Genomic DNA, 20,805 nt, shown 5'->3' on the forward strand with positions numbered 1-20,805 from the left:
TGCTCCTATAGAACACACACTGAACGCTGGCAGAAGACCTCAGACCTCCCAAAAGGCAAGAAACTCTCCACGTACCTGGGTAGGGCAAAAGAAAAAAGAAAAAACAGAGACAAAAGGATAGGGACAGGACCTGCACCAGTGGGAGTGAGCTGTGAAGGAGGAAAGGTTTCCACACACAGGGAAGCCCCTTCGCGGGTGGAGACTGCAGGTTGTGGAGGGGGGAAGCTTCGGAGCCACGGAGGAGAGCACAGCAACAGGGGTGCGGAGGGCAAAGAGGAGAGATTCACGCACAGAGGATCCATGCAGACCAGCACTCACCAGCCCAAGAGGCTTGTCTGCTCACCCGCCGGGGTGGGCGGGGGCTGGGAGCTGAGGCTCGAGATTCCGTGGGATCGCAGGGAGAGGACTGGGGTTGGCGGCGCGAACACAGCCTGAAGGGGTTAGTGCACCACAGCTAGCCGGGAGGGAGTCCAGGAAAAGGTCTGGACCTGCCTAAGAGGCAAAAGACTTTTTCTTCCCTCTTTGTTTCCTGGTACATGAGGAGAGGGGATTAAGAATGCTGCTTAAAGGAGCTCCAGAGACGGGCGCGAGCCGCGGCTATCAGCACGGACCCCAGAAACGGGCATGAGACGCTAAGGCTGCTGCTGCAACCACCAAGAAGCCTGTGTGCAAGCACAGGTCACTCTCCACACCACCACTCCCAGGAGCCTGTGCAGCCCGCCACTGCCAGGGTCCAGTGATCCAAGGACAACTTCCCCGGGAGAACGCACGGCGCGCATCAGGCTGGTGCAATGTCATGCTGGCCTCTGCCGCCGCAGGCTCGCCCCGCATCCAAATCCCTCCCTCCCCCCGGCCTGAGCGAGCCAGAGCCCCTGAAGCAGCTGCTCCTTTAACCCCGTCCTGTCTGAGTGAAGAACAGATGCCCTCAGGCGACCTACGTGCAGAGGTGGGGCCAAATCCAAAGGAGAACCCCGGGAGCTGTGCGAACAAAGAAGAGAAAGGGAAATTTCTCCCAGCAGCCTCAGAAGCAGCAGATTAAAGCTGCGCATTCAACTTGATGTACCTGCATCTCTGGAATACCTGAATAGACAACGAATTGTCCCAAATTGAGGAGGTGGACTTTGGGAGCAAGATATATTATTTTTTCCCCTTTTCCTCTTTTTGTGAGTGTGTATGTGTGTGCTTCTGTGTGAGATTTTGTCTGTATAGCTTTACTTTCCCCATTTGTTCTAGGGTTCTGTCCGTCGGTATTTTGTTTTTTTTTACTTAAAAAAATTTTTTTTCTTAATAACTATTTTTTATTTTAATAACTTTATCTTATTTTATCTTACTTTATTTTATTTTCTCCTCTTTCTTTCTTCCTTTCTATTTTTTCTCCCTTTTATTCCGAGCCGTGTGGATGAAAGGCTCTTGGTGCTCCAGCCAGGCATCAGGGCTGTGCCTCTGAGGTGGGAGAGCCAACTTCAGGACACTGGTCCACAAGAGACCTCCCAGCTCCACGTAATACCAAACAGTGAAAATGTCCCATAGATCTCCATCTCAACACCAAGACCCAGCTTCACTCAACGACCAGCAAGCTACAGTGCTGGACACCCTATGCCAAACAACTAGCAAGACAGGAACACAACCCCACCCATTAGCAGAGAGGCTGCCTAAAATCATAATAAGGTCACAGACACCCCAAAACACACCACCAGACATGGACCTGCCCACCAGAAAGACAAGATCCAGCCTCATCCACCAAAACACAGGCACTAGTCCCCTCCACCAGGAAGCCTACACAACCCACTGAACCAACCTTAGCCACTGGGGGCAGACACCAAAAACAACAGGAACTACGAACCTGCAGCCTGCAAAAAGGAGACCCCAAACACAGTAAGATAAGCAAAATGAGAAGACAGAAAAACACACAGCAGATGAAGGAGCAAGGAAAAAACCCACCAGACCTAACAAATGAAGAGGAAATAGGCAGTCTACCTGAAAAAGAATTCAGAATAATGATAGTAAAGATGATCCAAAATCTTGGAAATAGAATAGACAAAATGCAAGAAACATTTAACAAGGATCTAGAAGAACTAAAGAGGAAACAAGCAACGATGAACAACACAAAAAATGAAATTAAAAACTCTCTAGAAGGAATCAATAGCAGAATAACTGAGGCAGAAGAACGGATAAGTGACCTGGAAGATAAAATGGTGGAAATAACTACTGCAGAGCAGAATGAAGAACAAAGAATGAAAAGAATTGAGGACAGTCTCAGAGACCTCTGGGACAACATAAAATGCACCAACACTCGAATTATAGGGGTCGCAGAAGAAGAAGAGAAAACGAAAGGGACTGAGAAAATATTTGAAGAGATTATAGTTGAAAACTTTCCTAATATGGGAAAGGAAGTAGTTAATCAAGTCCTGGAAGCACAGAGAGTCCCATACAGGATAAATCCAAGGAGAAACACACCAAGACACATATTAATCAAACTATCAAAAACTAAATATAAAGAAAACATATTAAAAGCAGCAAGGGAAAAACAACAAATAACACACAAGGGAATCCCCATAAGGTTAACAGCTGATCTTTCAGCAGAAACTCTGCAAGCCAGAAGGGAATGGCAGGACATATTAAAGTGATGAAGGAGAAACACCTACAACCAAGATTACTCTACCCAGCAAGGATCTCATTCAGATTTGATGGAGAAATTAAAACCTTTACAGACAAGCAAAAGCTGAGAGAGTTCAGCACCACCAAACCAGCTTTACAACAAATGCTAAAGGAACTTCTCTAGGCAAGAAACACAAGAGAAGGAAAACACCTACAATAACAAACCCAAAACAATTAAGAAAATGTGAATAGGAACATACATATCGATAATTACCTTTAATGTAAATGGATTAAATGCTCCCACCAAAAGACACAGACTGGCTGAATGGATACAAAAACAAGACCCGTATATATGCTGTCTACAAGAGACCCACTTCAGACCTAGGACACATACAGACTGAAAGTGAGGGGATGGACAAAGATATTCCATGCAAATGGAAATCAAAAGAAAGCTGGAGTAGCAATTCTCATATCAGACAAAATAGACTTTAAAATAAAGACTACTACAAGAGACAAAGAAGGACACTACATAATGATCAAGGGATCGATCCAAGAAGAAGATATAACAATTGTAAATATTTATGTGCCCAACATAGGAGCACCTCAATACATAAGGCAAATACTAACAGCCATAAAAGGGGAAATCGACAGTAACACAATCATAGTAGGGGACTTTAACACCCCACTTTCACCAATGGACAGATCATCCAAAATGAAAGTAAATAAGGAAACACAGGCTTTAAATGATATATTAAACAAGATGGAGTTGATATATATACAACATTCCACCCAAAAACAACAGAATACACATTTTTCTCAAGTGCTCATGGAACATTCTCCAGGATAGATCATATCTTGGGTCACAAATCAAGCCTGGGTAAATTTAAGAAAATTGAAATCGTATCAAGTATCTTTTCTGACCACAACGCTATGAGACTAGATATCAATTACAGGAAAAGATCTGTAAAAAAATACAAACACATGGAGGATAAACAATACACTACTTAATAATGAAGTGATCACTGAAGAAACCAAAGGGGAAATCAAAAAATACCTAGAAACAAATGACAATGGAGACACGATGACCCAAAACCTATGGGATGCAGCAAAAGCAGTTCTAAGAGGGAAGCTTGTAGCAATACAATCCTACCTTAAGAAACAGGAAACATCTCAAATAAACAACCTAACCTTGTACCTAAAGCAACTAGAGAAAGAACAAAAAAACCCCAAAGTTAGCAGAAGGAAAGAAATCATAAAGATCAGATCAGAAATAAATGAAAAAGAAATGAAGGCAACAATAGCAAAGATCAATAAAACTAAAAGCTGGTTCTTTGAGAAGATAAACAAAATTGATAAACCATTAGCCAGACTCATCAAGAAAAACAGGGAGAAGACTCAAATCAATAAAATTAGAAATGAAAAAGGAGAAATAACAACTGACACTGCAGAAATACAAAGGATCATGAGAGATTTCTACAAGCAATTATATGCCAATAAAATGGACAACCTGGAAGAAATGGACAAATACTTAGAAATGCACAACCTGCCGAGACTGAACCAGGAAGAAATAGAAAATATGAACAGACCAATCACAAGCACTGAAATTGAAACTGTGATTAAAAATCTTCCAACAAACAAAAACCCAGGACCAGATGGCTTCACAGGTGCATTCAATCAAACATTGAGAGAAGAGCTAACACCTATCCTTCTCAAACTCTTCCAAAATATAGCAGAGGGAGGAACACTCCCAAACTCATTCTACGAGGCCACCATCACCCTGATACCAAAATCAGACAAAGATGTCACAAAGAAAGAAAACTACAGGCCAATATCACTGATGAACATAGATGCAAAAATCCTCAACAAAATACTGGCAAACAGAATCCAACAGCACATTAAAAGGATCATACATCATGATCAAGTGGGGTTTATCCCAGGAATGCAAGGATTCTTCAATATACGCAAATCAATCAACATGATACACCATATTAACACATTGAAGGAGAAAAACCATATGATCATCTCAATAGATGCAGAGAAAGCTTTTGACAAAATTTAGCACCCATTGATGATAAAAGCCCTGCAGAAAGTAGGCATAGAGGGAACTTTCCTCAACATAATAAAGGCCATATATGACAAATCCACAGCCAACATCACCCTCAATGGTGAAAAACTGAAACCATTTCCACTAAGATCAGGAACAAGACAAGGTTGCCCACTCTCACCACTATTATTCAACATAGTTTTGGAAGTTTTAGCCACAGCAATTAGAGAAGAAAAAGAAATAAAAGGAATCCAAATCGGAAAAGAAGAAGTAAAGCTGTCACTGTTTGCAGATGACATGATACTATACATAGAGAATCCTAAAGATGCTACCAGAAAACTACTAGAGCTAATCAATGAATTTGGTAGAGTAGCAGGATACAAAATTAATGCAGAGAAATCTCTTGCATTCTTATACACTAATGATGAAAAATCTGAAATTGAAATTAAGAAAACACTCCCATTTACCATTGCAAAAAAAAGAATATCTAGGAATAAACCTACCTAAGGAGGCAAAAGACCTGTATGCAGAAAATTATAAGACACTGATGAAAGAAATTAAAGATGATACAAATAGATGGAGAGATATACCATGTTCTTGACTTGGAAGAATCAACATTGTGAAAATGACTCTACTACCCAAAGCAATCTACAGATTCAATGCAATCCCTATCAAACTACCACTGGCATTTTTCACAGAACTAGAACAAAAAATTTCACAATTTGTATGGAAACACACAAGACCCCGAATAGCCAAAGCAATCTTGAGAACGAAAAATGGAGCTGAAGGAATCAGGCTCCCTGACTTCAGACTATACTACAAAGCTACTTTAATCAAGACAGTATGGTACTGGCACAAAAACAGAAATATAGATCAATGGAACAGGATAGAAAGCCCAGAGATAAACCCACGCACATATGGTCATCTTATCTTTGATAAAGGAGGCAAGCATATACAGTGGAGAAAAGACAGCCTCTTAAATAAGTGGTGCTGGGAAAACTGGACAGGTACATATAGAAGTATGAAATTAGAACACTCCCTAACACCATATAGAAAAATAAACTCAAAATGGATTAGAGACCTAAATGTAAGGCCAGACACTATCAAACTCTTAGAGGAAAACATAGGAAGAACACTCTATGACATAAATCACAGCAAGATCCTTTTCGACCCAGCTCCTAGAGAAATGGAAATAAAAACAAAAATAAACAAATGGGACCTAATGAAACTTAAAAGCTTTTGCACAGCAAAGGAAACCATAAACAAGACCAAAAGACAACCCTCAGAATGGGAGAAAATATTTGCAAATGAAGCAACTGACAAAGGATTAATCTCCAAAATTTACAAGCAGCTCATGCAGCTCAATAATTAAAAAAAAACAACCCAATCCAAAAATGGGCAGAAGACCTAAATAGACATTTCTCCAAAGAAGATATACAGATTGCCAACAAACACATGAAAGAATGCTCAACATCATTAATCATTAGAGAAATGCAAATCAAAACTACAGTGAGATATCATCTCACACAGGTCAGAATGGCCATCATCAAAAAATCTAGAAACAATAAATGCTGGAGAGGGTGTGGAGAAAAGGGAACCCTCTTGCACTATTGGTGGGAATGTAAATTGATACAGCCACTATGGAGAACAGTATGGAGGTTCCTTAGAAAACTAAAAATAGAACTATCATACAACCCAGCAATCCCACTACTGGGCATATACCCTGAGAAAACCATAATTCAAAAAGAGTCATGTACCAAAATGTTCATTGCAGCTCTATTTACAATAGCCAGGACATGGAAGCAACCCATGTGTCCATCATCGGATGAATGGATAAAGAAGATGTGGCACATATATACAACAGAATATTACTCAGCCATAAAAAGAAACGAAACTGAGTTATTTGTAGTGAGGTGGATGGAGTTAGAGTCTGTCATGCAGAGTGAAGTAAGTCAGAAAGAGAAAAACAAATACAGTATGCTAACACATATATATGGAATCTAAGGGGAAAAAAAAGGTCATGAAGAACCTAGGGGCAAGATGGAATAAAGACACAGACCTACTAGAGAATGGACTTGAGGATATGGGGAGGGGGAGGGGTAAGATGTGACAGGGTGAGAGAGTGGCATGGACATATATACACTACCAAATGTAAAATAGATAGCTAGTGGGAAGCAGCCGCATAGCACAGGGAGATCAGCTCGGTGCTTTGTGACCACCTAGAGGGGTGGGATGGGGAGGGTGGGAGGGAGGGAGATGCAAGAGGGAAGAGATATGGGAACATATGTATATGTATAACTGATTCACTTTGTTATAAAGCAGAAACTAACACACCATTGTAAAGCAATTATACTCCAATAAAGATGTTAAAAAAAAAAGAAAAATGTTGAAAGAAGTTGGGGGTGGAGGATACTGTTCAATGATGTTTTATAGTATAAAATAAATAACTTATTATTTATTATATATCTTATAATAAAATGTGTGCAAGTTAAAATAAAATAAGCTAGTGTGAAAATAAGCAATAGTGTGTATAGGAACTCCACTGCAAATTTTTTTTCAAAAGGAAAAATAGTTGGTGTGGGGTGGAGTTGAAATTTTTATTCTGTTTCTTAATCATTGCGAGTGTCATTGTGCTAAAGAAGAAGGGAAAACTACATTTTGGTGCCATAAATATAAGGGAACAATTGCACATTTTCATTTCAATAACATCAAACCCTTATCAAAACCAGATAAAGTCATGAGTAATATGCAGAATTCAATTGGATATCATTTAATATCTATAGGTTGTGACCCTACCATATAAGATCAATGAAATGCCCTAGCCTTGTCTTCAGAAAAGGACTTGAAGACATTTATATACTCAAAGCAATGCCAAAGTGACAAATGAGTGAACTTCAGAAGACTTAACCTCAGAGACATGCATGATACGCCAACCCCATCTTTTTAAGTTTGGTGTTTGACTCCCTGGCTACGTGACAACAAAAGAGACTCAGGCTGGCAGTCTGGGTCTATAGCTAGAGAGATTCCTTGCTGAAGAAATCTGTCAATAAAGAACCTCAGCCAAGGGCTTCCCTGGTGGCGCAATGGTTAAGAATCCTCCTGCCAATGCAGTGGACATGGGCTCGAGCCCTGGTCCGGGAAGATCCCACATGCCGCAGAGCAACTACACCTGTGCGCCACAACTACTGAAGCCTGCACGCCTAGAACCCGTGCTCCACAACAAGAGGAGCCACCGCAGTGAGAAGCCTGCGCACCGCAATGAAGAGTAGCCCCCACTCACCACAACTAGAGAAAGCCCGCGCAGGAACAAAGACCCAACTCAGCCATAAATAAATAAATAAATACATAAATTTATTTTTTTTAAAAAAAGAAAGAACCTCAGACAACTGAGAAAGTAATTAACTGTCTCCATAAAAAACGTCTTTAGTCTGTAGATTCAGAATTAGGTATACTGATAAACAAAATCAACATAATATAGGTATACTGAGTAATTGATTTAGACTTGTGATTTTAAACTGGAATCTTACTAAATTCATCAACAGTATTAAAACATTTAAGAGAAGTAAAGATTCAACACATCTGTATGTTTAATGAACTAGGTTTATACAAAATTACCTAAGTACTCAGAAAGTTTTTTGTTAAAATTAGTTGACAACTGAGGTACAGAAAATCAAATACAGTATATTAAACTTAAATGCAGTTCAAAAGTTTTAGGAAACATAATATAGTGGTAAAACCTGATTAGAAGTGAAGTTTAAATTCTGCTAAATTTATAAAATAATTTGTATTCAAAAGTAATAATAGCCAATTCCAAAATATGAAACTGTAAGATATAAAATCCCTAAATCTTACCTTAAGAATTGAAAGATTAAAGCACTAAAAAAAAAATCAGTTATTGATTCTTTGTAACAACTTCTACGAATCTTCTACATTCAGTATATGGATAATAATAATTTAGAAGGTTTCAAAAAAGTATTTAAAAGTAATGATCCTGAAAAAGGATCTGCAGGAATAGATTAACTTGGAGCTCACAGTATCTGGGCTTCTACTTCTTAAAGTAAGATAACTGGATAAAATATAAATAGGCTACTCTGCCTTAGCTTTTCCAATTTAAACTATTAACTGCATTGCTCTTGGGATTAAGAAGGAAAGGACTTAAGAAGGATACGTCTTTTACTGGACTGCGAAAAAGTCTAAAGACAGAAGACAGGCTAATTAGAAACGTTAAAATAATAATTGTGCCATCTGAAGTGCGACCATATGTGAATCATGGCTACATGAAACTATGGCTTAAAACAGCAAAAAACAAACAAACAAAAAAAGCTTTTGAAATGCTTCTGTACTGTTTATAAATATTTATACATAAATATGATTAGCCATATCAATGTCTTGAAACAAAATTTTGAGTCCTGCAAGTCCTAGCAGTACTGTTCTTTCAAATTTACACATATACACCATAAGTGACTTAAGCAATATGTGATATATTAGTCTTTTAGTTCTATTAGATCACAATCCTAAGGGTAATAAGTTATGGACTTGAAGGGAACTCATCTTAGTTTCTTTTGAATCTGCAATGACTATATTTGTGCCATTATTTCCCTTCTCACCCTTCCCATCCCATGTTCTATACTATAGGACTACAAGTTAGATCCTAAAAAATATATTTTCAGATTTTACTTCCTTTCTATTCAAAAAACATAGGCCAATAGCAATCCTAGATGACTTCATAACACTGTTAATCAAATCTAGCTATCTTTCAAATACTATGTTCTAGAAATCTGACAAACTAGAATGGAATTTAAACTGTCTCCACCCACTTCCCACTACATTACACCCTCTGCTTCCCCACCCCCAGATGAAGGTTAAGTTGATAGATGGATTGGAAATGAAATAAAGCCAGACATCAAATAACTTACTTGAAATCCATCTCTTACCTTCTGTACTTAACCCTGGACTTGATGTGAACTTGGCTACATCAACAATTTTTACAGCAAATTGTTGCCCAGTTTCTCTGTTGATGCATCGTCGTACAACACTGAAGGGACCCCTAAAAAAAAAAATCCAAGTTTAATTTGTTGATTTTCTTAAGTTTCTATTTCCTTCAACAGTTTATTCATATTTCATTGTCTACTATAGCCATAGCTTTCAAAATAGAATTTAATATAGTTTTGAACACATTTTTCTATAATTCATGAGGTAATTATTTATTTGAAGTTGATAAACCAGAAAAATAAGAAACAAATTTACTTTCAAAATCACTTTTAAAAATTTGAAATAGTGTTCTTATATTCAAGGCAAATAATCTCTGTAATTTTCTCTATATATTATCAGCATCTTAAACAAAATAATAGTTCACAGTGGTAGTGTATACAACTTTTACCTTTTGAACCAGAAACTTAAATCATTCTCTCATCTTAGCCATCACTTATCTAATATTCACTAACAAGTCCTACTGAGTTTATCTCAAATATCTCTTAACCCTGTCCACTTCTCTGCATGACTCATACCGTAGTCTAAACCACTACCAATTTCTACTAGGACCACTGAAAACTTGTTTCTCCCATTCATTCTTGCAGTGATGTTTTAAAAATGAAAATCTGATATTATGTTTCTGCTTAAAATCCCAGAGAGAAGGTATTTGCAACACATGTATTTAGTCAAAAACCAAAATACATAAATAATTCTTAAATAAGAAAATATACTACAAGGAAATCTGGGCAGAAGACTTAAATAGGCACTTGACAAAGAGAAAGCCCTACATGATTTAGTTTCCGACAACCTCTACAGTCTCACGTGAAGTCACAGAGAAATCCTTCATCCTCCTCAAACTTCAAATTAGCATTATTCTCAACTGCCATAGGAAAGGAAGTAATTTCTACTAGCAAAACCAGTGGTCCAGTCACTTTCTTACTCAGTCCTCGCCTCAACTGAAATTGGTGGCTCTCAATATTGACCATACAGTTGAATCAACTATGATGACTGATAAAATACCAATGCCCAGTCCCAGGCATTAAAAACACAAATACACACTCGGTTCCTTGTGATTAATAGTTATCAAATAAGTATCTGAACTAAAGATAATCCAACATGCTTGAATCAACTATTGATTAATGTAGAATGCAATCGCAATATACTGTAGTATTTTATTTGAAGGCTAGTATGGTTTAAGTTATTAAATACACACACATGTACATGTATACATGTATGTATTTCCCCCCTCCTCAGGAAACAAAACACTCTCATTGGTTTTTACAGGTAGAAACAGTACACCTGGATGCATGTGGTCAATCAGAAGACAGAGAAAAGTTCTTCATTTACAGTAGGACACTTATGATACTTTTGCCTTAAAGTGTAAGTTTGTCTTTATTCTTTCAGAGGACAGGCAAACGAATATAATCTAACCTAGACTTAAACATTTCTCTGAGATCATATGAATCAGTTGATTTCATCCCACCATCAATCATCAGGACATCAGTTACACTACAGTTTCAAATCTCTCTCTTCAAGCAACCTAACAAAGCTAAACTGGAAGGAAAAGAAATGGTAATAGCGTACCTTTCAGAACTCTATAGGAAAAGGACCTTTTTGATAATCACTCAAAACTGTTCAAAGACTTTTCTCTGTGAGAAGACAATATAACAATGTGAGTCAGGACTCCCACAAATGTTTTCATTCTCAATCTGGATGTCTTACTTGTGATTACTTAGATCCTGACAATTGCAAGCAATTTCAGGAAATGTTTAGAGTAATTGGTTTTTGTACACACATTAAACCCTTGGGACTCTATTTATATATACATTTGTGTAGTATGCTTCAATTCACTACACCTTTTGGATACTTTCCAAGATCTGTATGTGGGATCATTTTTGGTCAATAGAGTCAATTCTTTACTTTTTCCTGTTTGAACAAAGGTGAGGAAGAAAACATAGCTTCTCCCCCAACCCTTTTAGTAATAGTAGAATGAAGAAAGCTAGGAAGAATCAAGAAAAAAAGGGAATACTGATACAAAAAAAACCACCAAAAACGTGTTCAAGTCTGTGAATGAAAAAAAGGAACCAAATCCTTGGTTCTTTAGGCTACTTTTATAATGTGAGGCAAAGAAAATGAGTTTATCTCTGAACTATTGATGACCTGAAGATAGGTCACCAGTAAAGAGTTTCAAAGATCTGTCTCTCAGTGACATCCAGGGGGTTAGAAAAGGTGAACCAAATTTAGTACACTAAAAAGACACTGAAAAATCTTTTAACTTCTTTTGGGATTTAATCCATCAACTGGAAACTCAGTGGAAACTGATAAAAATTTAAATGACTATATAGTGTCTATAATTTTAGCAGGACTTGATTATATTTATTTCATCAAAATGCTAAAAAGACACAGGATATAAGAAAATCTGGCTTGTTTTCCCATCTTAAAATGCGGAGGAGAGTGTAATAAAATGTATGTAAAAACTTCTGTATTACACTTATTAATTATACTTGAATGACAGTTTAAGGAACAGCAAAAATTCAGGAGGCCTAGGTTTCAGTATGGCCTAAACTCTTTTTTTGAATCTTGAAATTTCATCCTTATATTTTTAGTCTATAGTACAGTCGATTCTTGAATAATTATGGGGGGGGGGGAAATACTGACAGAGGTAGTTGTAAGCCATCATTATAAACTACTATCTTTCTCATATTTCCACTAATTCTGGCCAGGGTATTAATCAAACTGGAATGATAAGATAATTGATGGCATTTCAGATTTGATAAAATCTATATTCTTTATCCAATTCTTTAAGAATACTGAATATTGATTGGGATTGTGGCACAAGGTTCTACTCAAGGCAGTTGGCTGCTTTCAGAATACTAAGTTTTAAAGTCAAAGGTCAATTAAACTAGAATACGTTACAATTGAATATTTGCTATTACTTCCCTAAGGTTTGGAAAAGAATGTAGCTGTGTCTCTATGCAGACACAGAATAATCTCCTCTAGCTTTCATTAATGTGAAGAAAGGTCATGTCTAGGAATTGAACAATTATGATACCAAAAGTAAATACAGTTGGCCCTCTGTATCTGCAGGTTCCACATCTGTGTATTCAGCCAACCATGGATTGAAAATATATGAAAAAAATTCTAGAAAGTTCCAAAAAGAAAAACTTGAATTTGCACTGGCAACTATTTACATTGTATTAGGTATTGTAAGTAATCTAGAGATGATTTGAAGTATATGGGGCATATGTGTGGGTTATATGCAAATAATATGCTATTTTATATAAGGAACTTGAGCATCCATGGATTTTGGTATTGGCGGGGATCCTATAACCAATCCCCTGCAAATACTGAGGGACAATTGCACATCAAAAGGTGACTAGAATTAAGCAAAATTATGCTAGAATATAGAATAATATATTGGTCTCCAGGATAATAGGATAGATTTAGCAAATGCATCTAAATTAACTTTTCTCCCCAAACCCATTAAAATGAGAGAAAAGGGGCTAAAGAAAATGTCTTAAAGGACTGGGAGAATGAGAGAATACAATAGTAATTAATAATCAAATTTTGAAAGCAAGAAAGCAGATGGAGTAATGGTAACTGGCTTAGCATTCATAGGAAAGCCAAATTGCAAGGAGAAAATAAGAATAGTTCAGAACCAAACTCATTTACACTACAGAATTCTCAGGAAGCACCTGAACTGGCAGCACCAGATAACTCTGAGAAAGAGAGGGTGGGGCTAAACTAACAAGGTTTGAGTGAAATCTATTAGAGAAGCAGTTAAGAGTCTTAGATCCTCCTCTACTCAATCCACTGGGTAACTACCCTGCCTCATCCTCACAGAGGTCCATTTTCTGGAGAGGGTAAAACACAGGGTCTTAGAACTGGGGACAGAAGGCAGTTGAGGAAGTGGATACTATATGAAAAGCAAGGGGTTTATGTGATCACACACAAACTGAATGTAGACAGCCCATCCCCATTTCCCATTAACAGGGGGGAATGTTAGAAGCTAGATCTTTACCCTTCAGGCAGGAAAGGAAAGATTTTCTATTGAATATGTGACCAGCCCAGAGGGAAAGACCTAAAGATAATGACGTTATATTGTTCAAACCACTCAACCAGATCACCTTCCTTGAAATCCAAAGTCAACAAGTTCTGCCACAAGTTCAGAGTTTTCAATCAGCTTTCCAACCTCGGCATTGTTGGCATTTTGGGCTGAATAGTCCTTTGTTGTGCAAGGATGTCCTGTGCATTGTAGGGTGCCTAACAGCGTCTCCAGCCTCTACCTGGACATGATAGTAGCACCCCCGCGGCCAGTTTTGCCAAGCAAAAATGTCTCTAAACGTTGTCAAATGTCCCTCAAGAACCACTGCTCTATTCCTAATCATAAGTAGATAACCAACCTCCCAAAACATCTGGAGAAGAGTCTAATTTGGAAGACAGATATCAAAACAGAAAGAGCAACTTAGAGGAAACAGACTAAACAAGAAAAAAACTTCCAACTACCATTAATGTCCTTGGAAAGATACTATAACTATGAAACAAAAACAGAACTTTCAGAAGACAAAATGAGGGCTCTTGAAAACTAAATATATGAAGAAATTTAAAACTCAATAGAAGGGGTGGCAGATAAAGTTGAGGAAATTTCCCAGAAAGTAGAACCAAAAGAACAAAGAAAATGGAAGGGAGGAACTCAATCCAAGAACATTTCCCAGACCTTAAATCCTGAGTTGTCCAAATTAAAAGGAGCCAGAAGGGGGAAAAGCAAAAAATAACATACAAGAGAACTCCCATAAGGTCATCACCTGATTTCTCAGCATAAACTCTGCAAGCCAGAAGGGAGCGACAAAATATATTTAAAATGATAAAAGGAAAGAACTTACAACCAAGAATACTTCACCCAGCAAGGCTCTCACTCAGATTTTTTTTTAACATCTTTATTGGAGTATAATTGCTTTACAATGTTGTGTTAGTTTCTGCTGTATAACAAAGTGAATCAGCTATATGTATACATCAAAAACTTTACAGACAAGCAAAAGCTAAGAGAATTCAGCACCACCAAACCAGCTTTGGAAAAAATGCTAAAGGAACTTCTCTAAGCAGAAAAGAAAAGGCTACTACTAGAACCAAGAAAATTACAAATGGAAAAGTTCCCCAGTAAAGGCAAACATAAAGAAAAGGTAGAAAATCATCTACATACAAATATGATATAAAACCCAGCAATTGTAAGAAGAGGAGAACACAAGTGCAGGATATTGGAAATGCATTTGAAATTAAAAGACCAGCATCGTAAAACCATCTTGCATATATATAGACTGCTATATCAAAACTCATGGTAACTGCAAACCAAAAATCTACAATAGACACACACAAAAAAGAAAAAGGAATCCAAACACAAAACTAATGTTAGTCATCAAATCACAAGACAAGAGAACAAATGAGGAAGGGAAGAAAAAAGACCTACAAAAACAAATCCAAAACAATTAAGAAAATGGCAATAGGAACATACATATCAATAAGTACCTTAAATGTAAACGGATTAAATGCTCCAACCAAAAGACACAGACTGGCTGAATGGATACAAAAACAAGACCCATATATATGCTGTCTACAATAGACCTACTTCAGATCTAGGGACACATACAGACTGAAAGTAAGGGGATGGAAAAAGGTATTCCATACAAATAGAAATCACAAGAAAGCTGGAGTAACACTACTCATACCAGACAAAATCGACTTTAAAATAAAGACTATTACAAGAGACAAACAAGGACACTACATAATGATCAAGGAATCAATCCAAGAAGAAGATATAACAATTGTAAATATATATGCAGCCAACATAGGAGCACCCCAATATACAAAGCAAATACTAACAGCCATAAAGGGAGAAATTGACAGCAACACAATAATAGTGGGGGACTTTAACACCCCACTTTCATCAATGGACAGATCATCCAGACAGAAGATCAATAAGGAAACACAGACCTTAAATGAAACAGTAGACCAGATGAACTTAATTGATATTTATAGAGCATTCCATCCAAAAGCAGCAGAACACACATTCTTCTCAAGTGCACACGGAACACTCCCCAGGACTGACCACATGCTGGGCCACAAGGCAAGCCCCGGCAAATTTAAGAAAATTGAAACCATATGAAGCATCCTTTCCGATCACAACACTATGAGATTAGAAAAAAACTACAAGGAAAAAAACTATAAAAATCACAAACAAGTGGAGGCTAAACAATATGCTCCTAAACAACCAATGGATCACTGAACAAATCAAAGAGGAAATCAAAAAATACCTAGAGACAAATGACAATGAAAACACAATGATCCAAAACCTATGGGATGCAGCAAAAGCAGTTCTAAGAGGGAAGTTTATAGCAATACAACCTTACCTCAGGAAACAAGAAAAACCTCAAACAACCTAACCTTACACCTAAAGCAACTAGAGAAAGAAGAACAAGTAAAACCTAAAGTTAGTAGAAGGAAAGAAATCATAAAGATCAGAGCAGAAATAAATGAAATAGAGACAAAACAACAGCAAAGATCAATGAAACTAAAAGCTGGTTCCTTGAAAAGGTAAACAAAATTGATAAACCTTTAGCCAGACTCATCAAAAAAAAAAAAAAAGAAAAAAGGAGAGGACTCAAATCAATAAAATTAGAAATGAAAAAGGAGAAGTTACAACTAATGCCACAGAAATACAAAAGATCATGAGAATACTACAAGCAACTGTATGCCAATAAAATGGACAACCTGTAAGAAATGGACAAATTCTTAGAGAGGTACAGTCTCACAAGACTGAACCAGGAAGAAATAGAAAATATGAACAGACCAATCACCAGTAGTGAAGTTGAAACCATGATTTAAAAACTCCTAACAAACAAAAGTCTGGGACCAGATGAATTCACAGGCGAATTCTATCAAACATTTGATAGAGGGATAGAGTTAACACCTATCCCTCTGAAACTATTCCAAAAAATTGCAGAGGAAGGAATACTCCCAAACTCATTCTATGAGGTCACCATCACCCTGATACCAAAACCCGACAAAAATACCACAAAAAAAGAAAATTACAGGCCAATATCACTGATGAATATAGATGCAAAAATCCTCAACAGAACATTAGCAGTCCGAATCCAACAATACATTAAAAGGATCATACACCATGATCAAGTGGGATTTATCCGAGGGATACAAGAATTTTTCAATATCCACAAATCAAACGGTGGGATACACCACATCAACAAATTGAAGAATAAAAACTACATTATCATCTCAACAGATGCAGAAAAAGCATTTGACAAAATTTAGCACCCATTTACAATAAAAACGCTCCAGAAAGTGGGCATAGAGGGAACATACCTCAACATAATAAAGACCATATATGACTAACCTACAGCTAACATCATACTCAACAATGAAAAGCTGAAAGCATTTCCTCTAAGACCAGGAACAAGACAAGGATGTCCACTCTTGCCACTTTTATTCAACACAGTTTTGGAAGTCCTAGCTACGGCACTCAGTGAAGACAATGAAATAAAAGGAATCTAAATTGGAAAAGAAGAAGTAAAACTGTCACTGTTTGCAGATGACATGACACTATACATAGAAAATCCTAAAGATGCTACCAGGAAACTACTAGAGCACATCAATGAATCTGGTAAACTTGCAGGATACAAAATTAATACACAGAAATCCCTTGCATTCCTATACACTAACAATGAAAGATCAGAAAGAGAAATTAAGGAAACAATCCCATTTACCATCGCATCAAAAAGAATAAAATACTTAGGAATAAACCTACCTAAGGAGACAAAAGACCTGTACTCTGAAAACTATAAGACAGTGATGAAAGAAATCAAAGATGACACAAACAGATGGAGAGATATACCACATTCGTGGATTGGAAGAATCAATATTGTCAAAATGACTATACTATCCAAGGCAATGTACAGATTCAATGCAATTCCTATCAATGCATTGATAGGAAAACCAGACAAAAAGCAGAGCTGGAGGAATCAGGCTCCCTGACTTCAGACTATACTACAAAGCTAGTCATCAAAACAGTATGGTACTGGCACAATAACAGAAATATAGATTAATGGAACAGGATAGAAAGCCCAGAAATAAATCCACATACATATGGTCAATTAATCTACAACAAAGGAAGCAAGACTATACAATGGAGGAAAGACAGTTTCTTCAATAAATGGTGCTGGGAAAACTGGACAGCCACATGTAAAAAAATGAAATTAGATCATTCTTTAACACCATACACAAAAGTAAACTCAAAATGGATTAAAGGCCTAAATGTAAGACCAGATGCTATAAAACTCTTAGAGGAAAACAGAGGCAGAACACTCTGACATAAATCGCAGCAACATCTTTTCTGAGAAGTCTCCTAGAGTAATGGAAATAAAAACAAAAATAAACAAATGGGACCTAATGAAACTCAAAAGCTTTTGCACAGCAAAGGAAACCATAAACAAAACGAAAAGACAGCCCACAGAATGGGAGAAAATATTTGCAAACAATGCAACCAACAAAGGATTAGTCTCCAAAATTTACAAACAGCTACTGTGGCTCAATATTAAAAAAACAAACAACCCAATCAAAACATGGGCAAAAGACCTAAGCAGGCATTTCTCCAAAGAAGACATACAGATGGCCAAGAGGCACATGAAAAGATGCTCAACATCACTAATTATTAGAGAAATGCAAATCAAAACTACAATGAGGTATCACCTCACACCAGGCAGAATGGCCATCATTAAAAAATCTACAAACAATAAATTCTGGAGAGGGTGTGGAGAAAAGGGAACCCTCCCACACTGTTGGTGGGAATCTAAACTGGTACAGCCACTATGGAGAAGAGTATGGAGGTTCCTTAAGAAACTAAAATTAGAGCTACCATATGATCCAGCAATCCCACTCCTGGGCATACACTCAGAGAAAACCATGGTTCTAAAGGATACATGCACCCCAGTGTTCACTGCAGCACTGTTTACAATAGCCAAGACATGGAAGCAACCTAAATATTCATCAACAGATGAATGGATAAAGAAGATGTGGTACATTTATATGATGGAATACTACTCAGCCATAAAAAAGAATGAAATAATGCCATTTGCAGCAACATGGATGGACCTGGAGATTATCATACTAAGTGAAGTAAGTCAGACAAAGACAAATATAATATGATATTGCTTATATGTGGAATCTAAAAAAAAATTATACAAATGAACTTATTTATAAAACAGAAATGGACTCACAGACATAGAGAACGAACTTATGGCTACCAGGGGGGAAGGGGGGGTAGGGATAGATTGGGAGTTTGGGATTTACATGTAAACAGTGCTAAGTTTAAAATAAGTAACCAACAAGGACCTACTCTATAGCACAGGGAACTCTGCTCAATATTCTGTAACAACCTACATGGGAAAAGAATTTGAAAAAGAATAGATACATGCATATGTATAACTGAATCACTTTGCTGTACACCTGAAACTAACACAACATTGTTAATCAACTATACCCCCATATAAAATAAAAATTTTAAAGAAAAGCACCCATGAAGTACTCAGCAAAATAGATAAGACACATGTCCACACATGCCACTGTGAAATTTAAGAACCCTAAGGGCTACAAAATGTTCAGATTTCCAGCAGTAGGGGTAAGGGTGCTCAAGGAGGGGAGGATGATATAGTTCACACACAATGGATCAGGCACTGCAATGGCTTCTGATCTCTCAATGGCAACACTAGAAGCAATGAGACATTAGAGCGACACCTTCAGAATCATGAAGGAAAAATATTTCTAACCTTTAAAGTCTACATTGAGTCAGAAAAATCAATAATAAAAAAATTTTCAGATATGAAAAAGCTCAATACATTACTTGCCATGCATACTTCCTGAAGAAATTATTGTAGGATGTGTTTGCTAGAACAAGAGAGTAGACCAGTAAAAAAGGACGCCAAGGGACAGCAAACAGGAGATTCAACTCAGGAATACAAGACAGTGAGATCTCAGGCTGCCAGTTAAGCATTGAGTAGAGGTTAACTAGAGAGCCATCAATGATTCCCAATGCCACTGATCACCTCTTTAACTTGAAAACAGAAGAACCACGTAATCTGGGGCCAGGTTCCTCTGTTTTACTTTTTCTGACCAGGGGCTGATGAGATTCCTGCTCCTCTCTGCTGCCTCGATCAGCAGAGGACTCTCATTTCAGCCCACAGCAGTGCTCTCAGGAATAGCTGAGCGGGAGGCAGCCTCAGCGAGCTGAAAAGCAGGAAATGCAGAGCAGAGCATGCCCCCTGACCGCATTCCTGCTGGATGTTCAGTACCCAGCGCTGCACTATAGCACGGATGTCCTGCCTGTGAAGAGCCCCATGTTCTGGGATTTACTCGGGATTTTGCCAACGGACTTGCCAGCACGGGCTCCTATATGCTCTCAGGTATCTGAAGCCAGACTGTGAACAAAAGGTTCTGTTCAGCTTCTCTTCATCTGAGTCTTCACACAATAGTGGTATTATTGCCCTTTCCTTACACAGCTAAGTTTGTGCTTGCTACTCAGTTTTTAATGAATAAACAATATACTGTTTAGGGATATATACATAGATGGTAAAGCTATAAAGAAAACCAAAAGGAATCATTAGTATAAAAGCCAGGATAGTGGTTACGGGGAGAAGGAGATTGTGACTGGGAAGGGGCACACAGTGGCTTTTAAAGGTACTAGTAATATTCTATTCTTAACTTGGATGATGGATTCATGGGTTTTCATTTCATTAGTATTCTTTAAAATACACACTTGCGTGCACACACATAAACTTTATGCACTTCTCCACAAATATATTTCCCAGGTAAAAATAACATTTTAAACAGCTGAGGGTACATCCCTAAGATCTCGCTAATCAAAAGAGGTCTTAATTTTTAAAATATCTGTACAATACAAATTATTTTAAGTGACTTGATATATATAAATGAAGAAAAACTATGTTTACATTCTCAAACATAAAGTCAGTATTGATTATGTTCATTGTAATTCTACATCTAATTGAACTAAATTTAATATACATTAAGTTGTTACATGTAAATTTTGGAGTGACATCTATAATGTAAAGTTCTCACCCTGTGAGAGGTTTACAGACAAAAACTTACATCGTATATGAGGAAACCTTCAA

The 20,805-nt window shown here is 37.3% G+C and overlaps 1 protein-coding gene across 10 annotated transcripts in view; it reads right to left on the reverse strand.

Moving 5' to 3' along the window:
- The window catches only part of CASK (calcium/calmodulin dependent serine protein kinase), a 393,009-nt gene that overhangs the window by 308,990 nt on the left and 63,214 nt on the right, over window positions 1-20,805 (reverse strand). For 5 of the 10 annotated variants that reach the window (XM_082446395.1, XM_082446400.1, XM_082446399.1 and 2 more), the window contains exon 2: window positions 9,559-9,689. In XM_082446395.1, the coding sequence (XP_082302521.1) occupies window positions 9,559-9,689 (131 nt within the window). The remainder of the gene's footprint in view (window positions 1-9,558; window positions 9,690-20,805) is intronic. The other 5 variants (XM_082446397.1, XM_082446401.1, XM_082446403.1 and 2 more) reach the window with 1 other exon arrangement.

The sequence above is a fragment of the Balaenoptera physalus genome, assembly GCF_965194825.1.
Source record: "Balaenoptera physalus genome assembly, chromosome: X".
Taxonomy (NCBI): domain Eukaryota; kingdom Metazoa; phylum Chordata; class Mammalia; order Artiodactyla; family Balaenopteridae; genus Balaenoptera; species Balaenoptera physalus.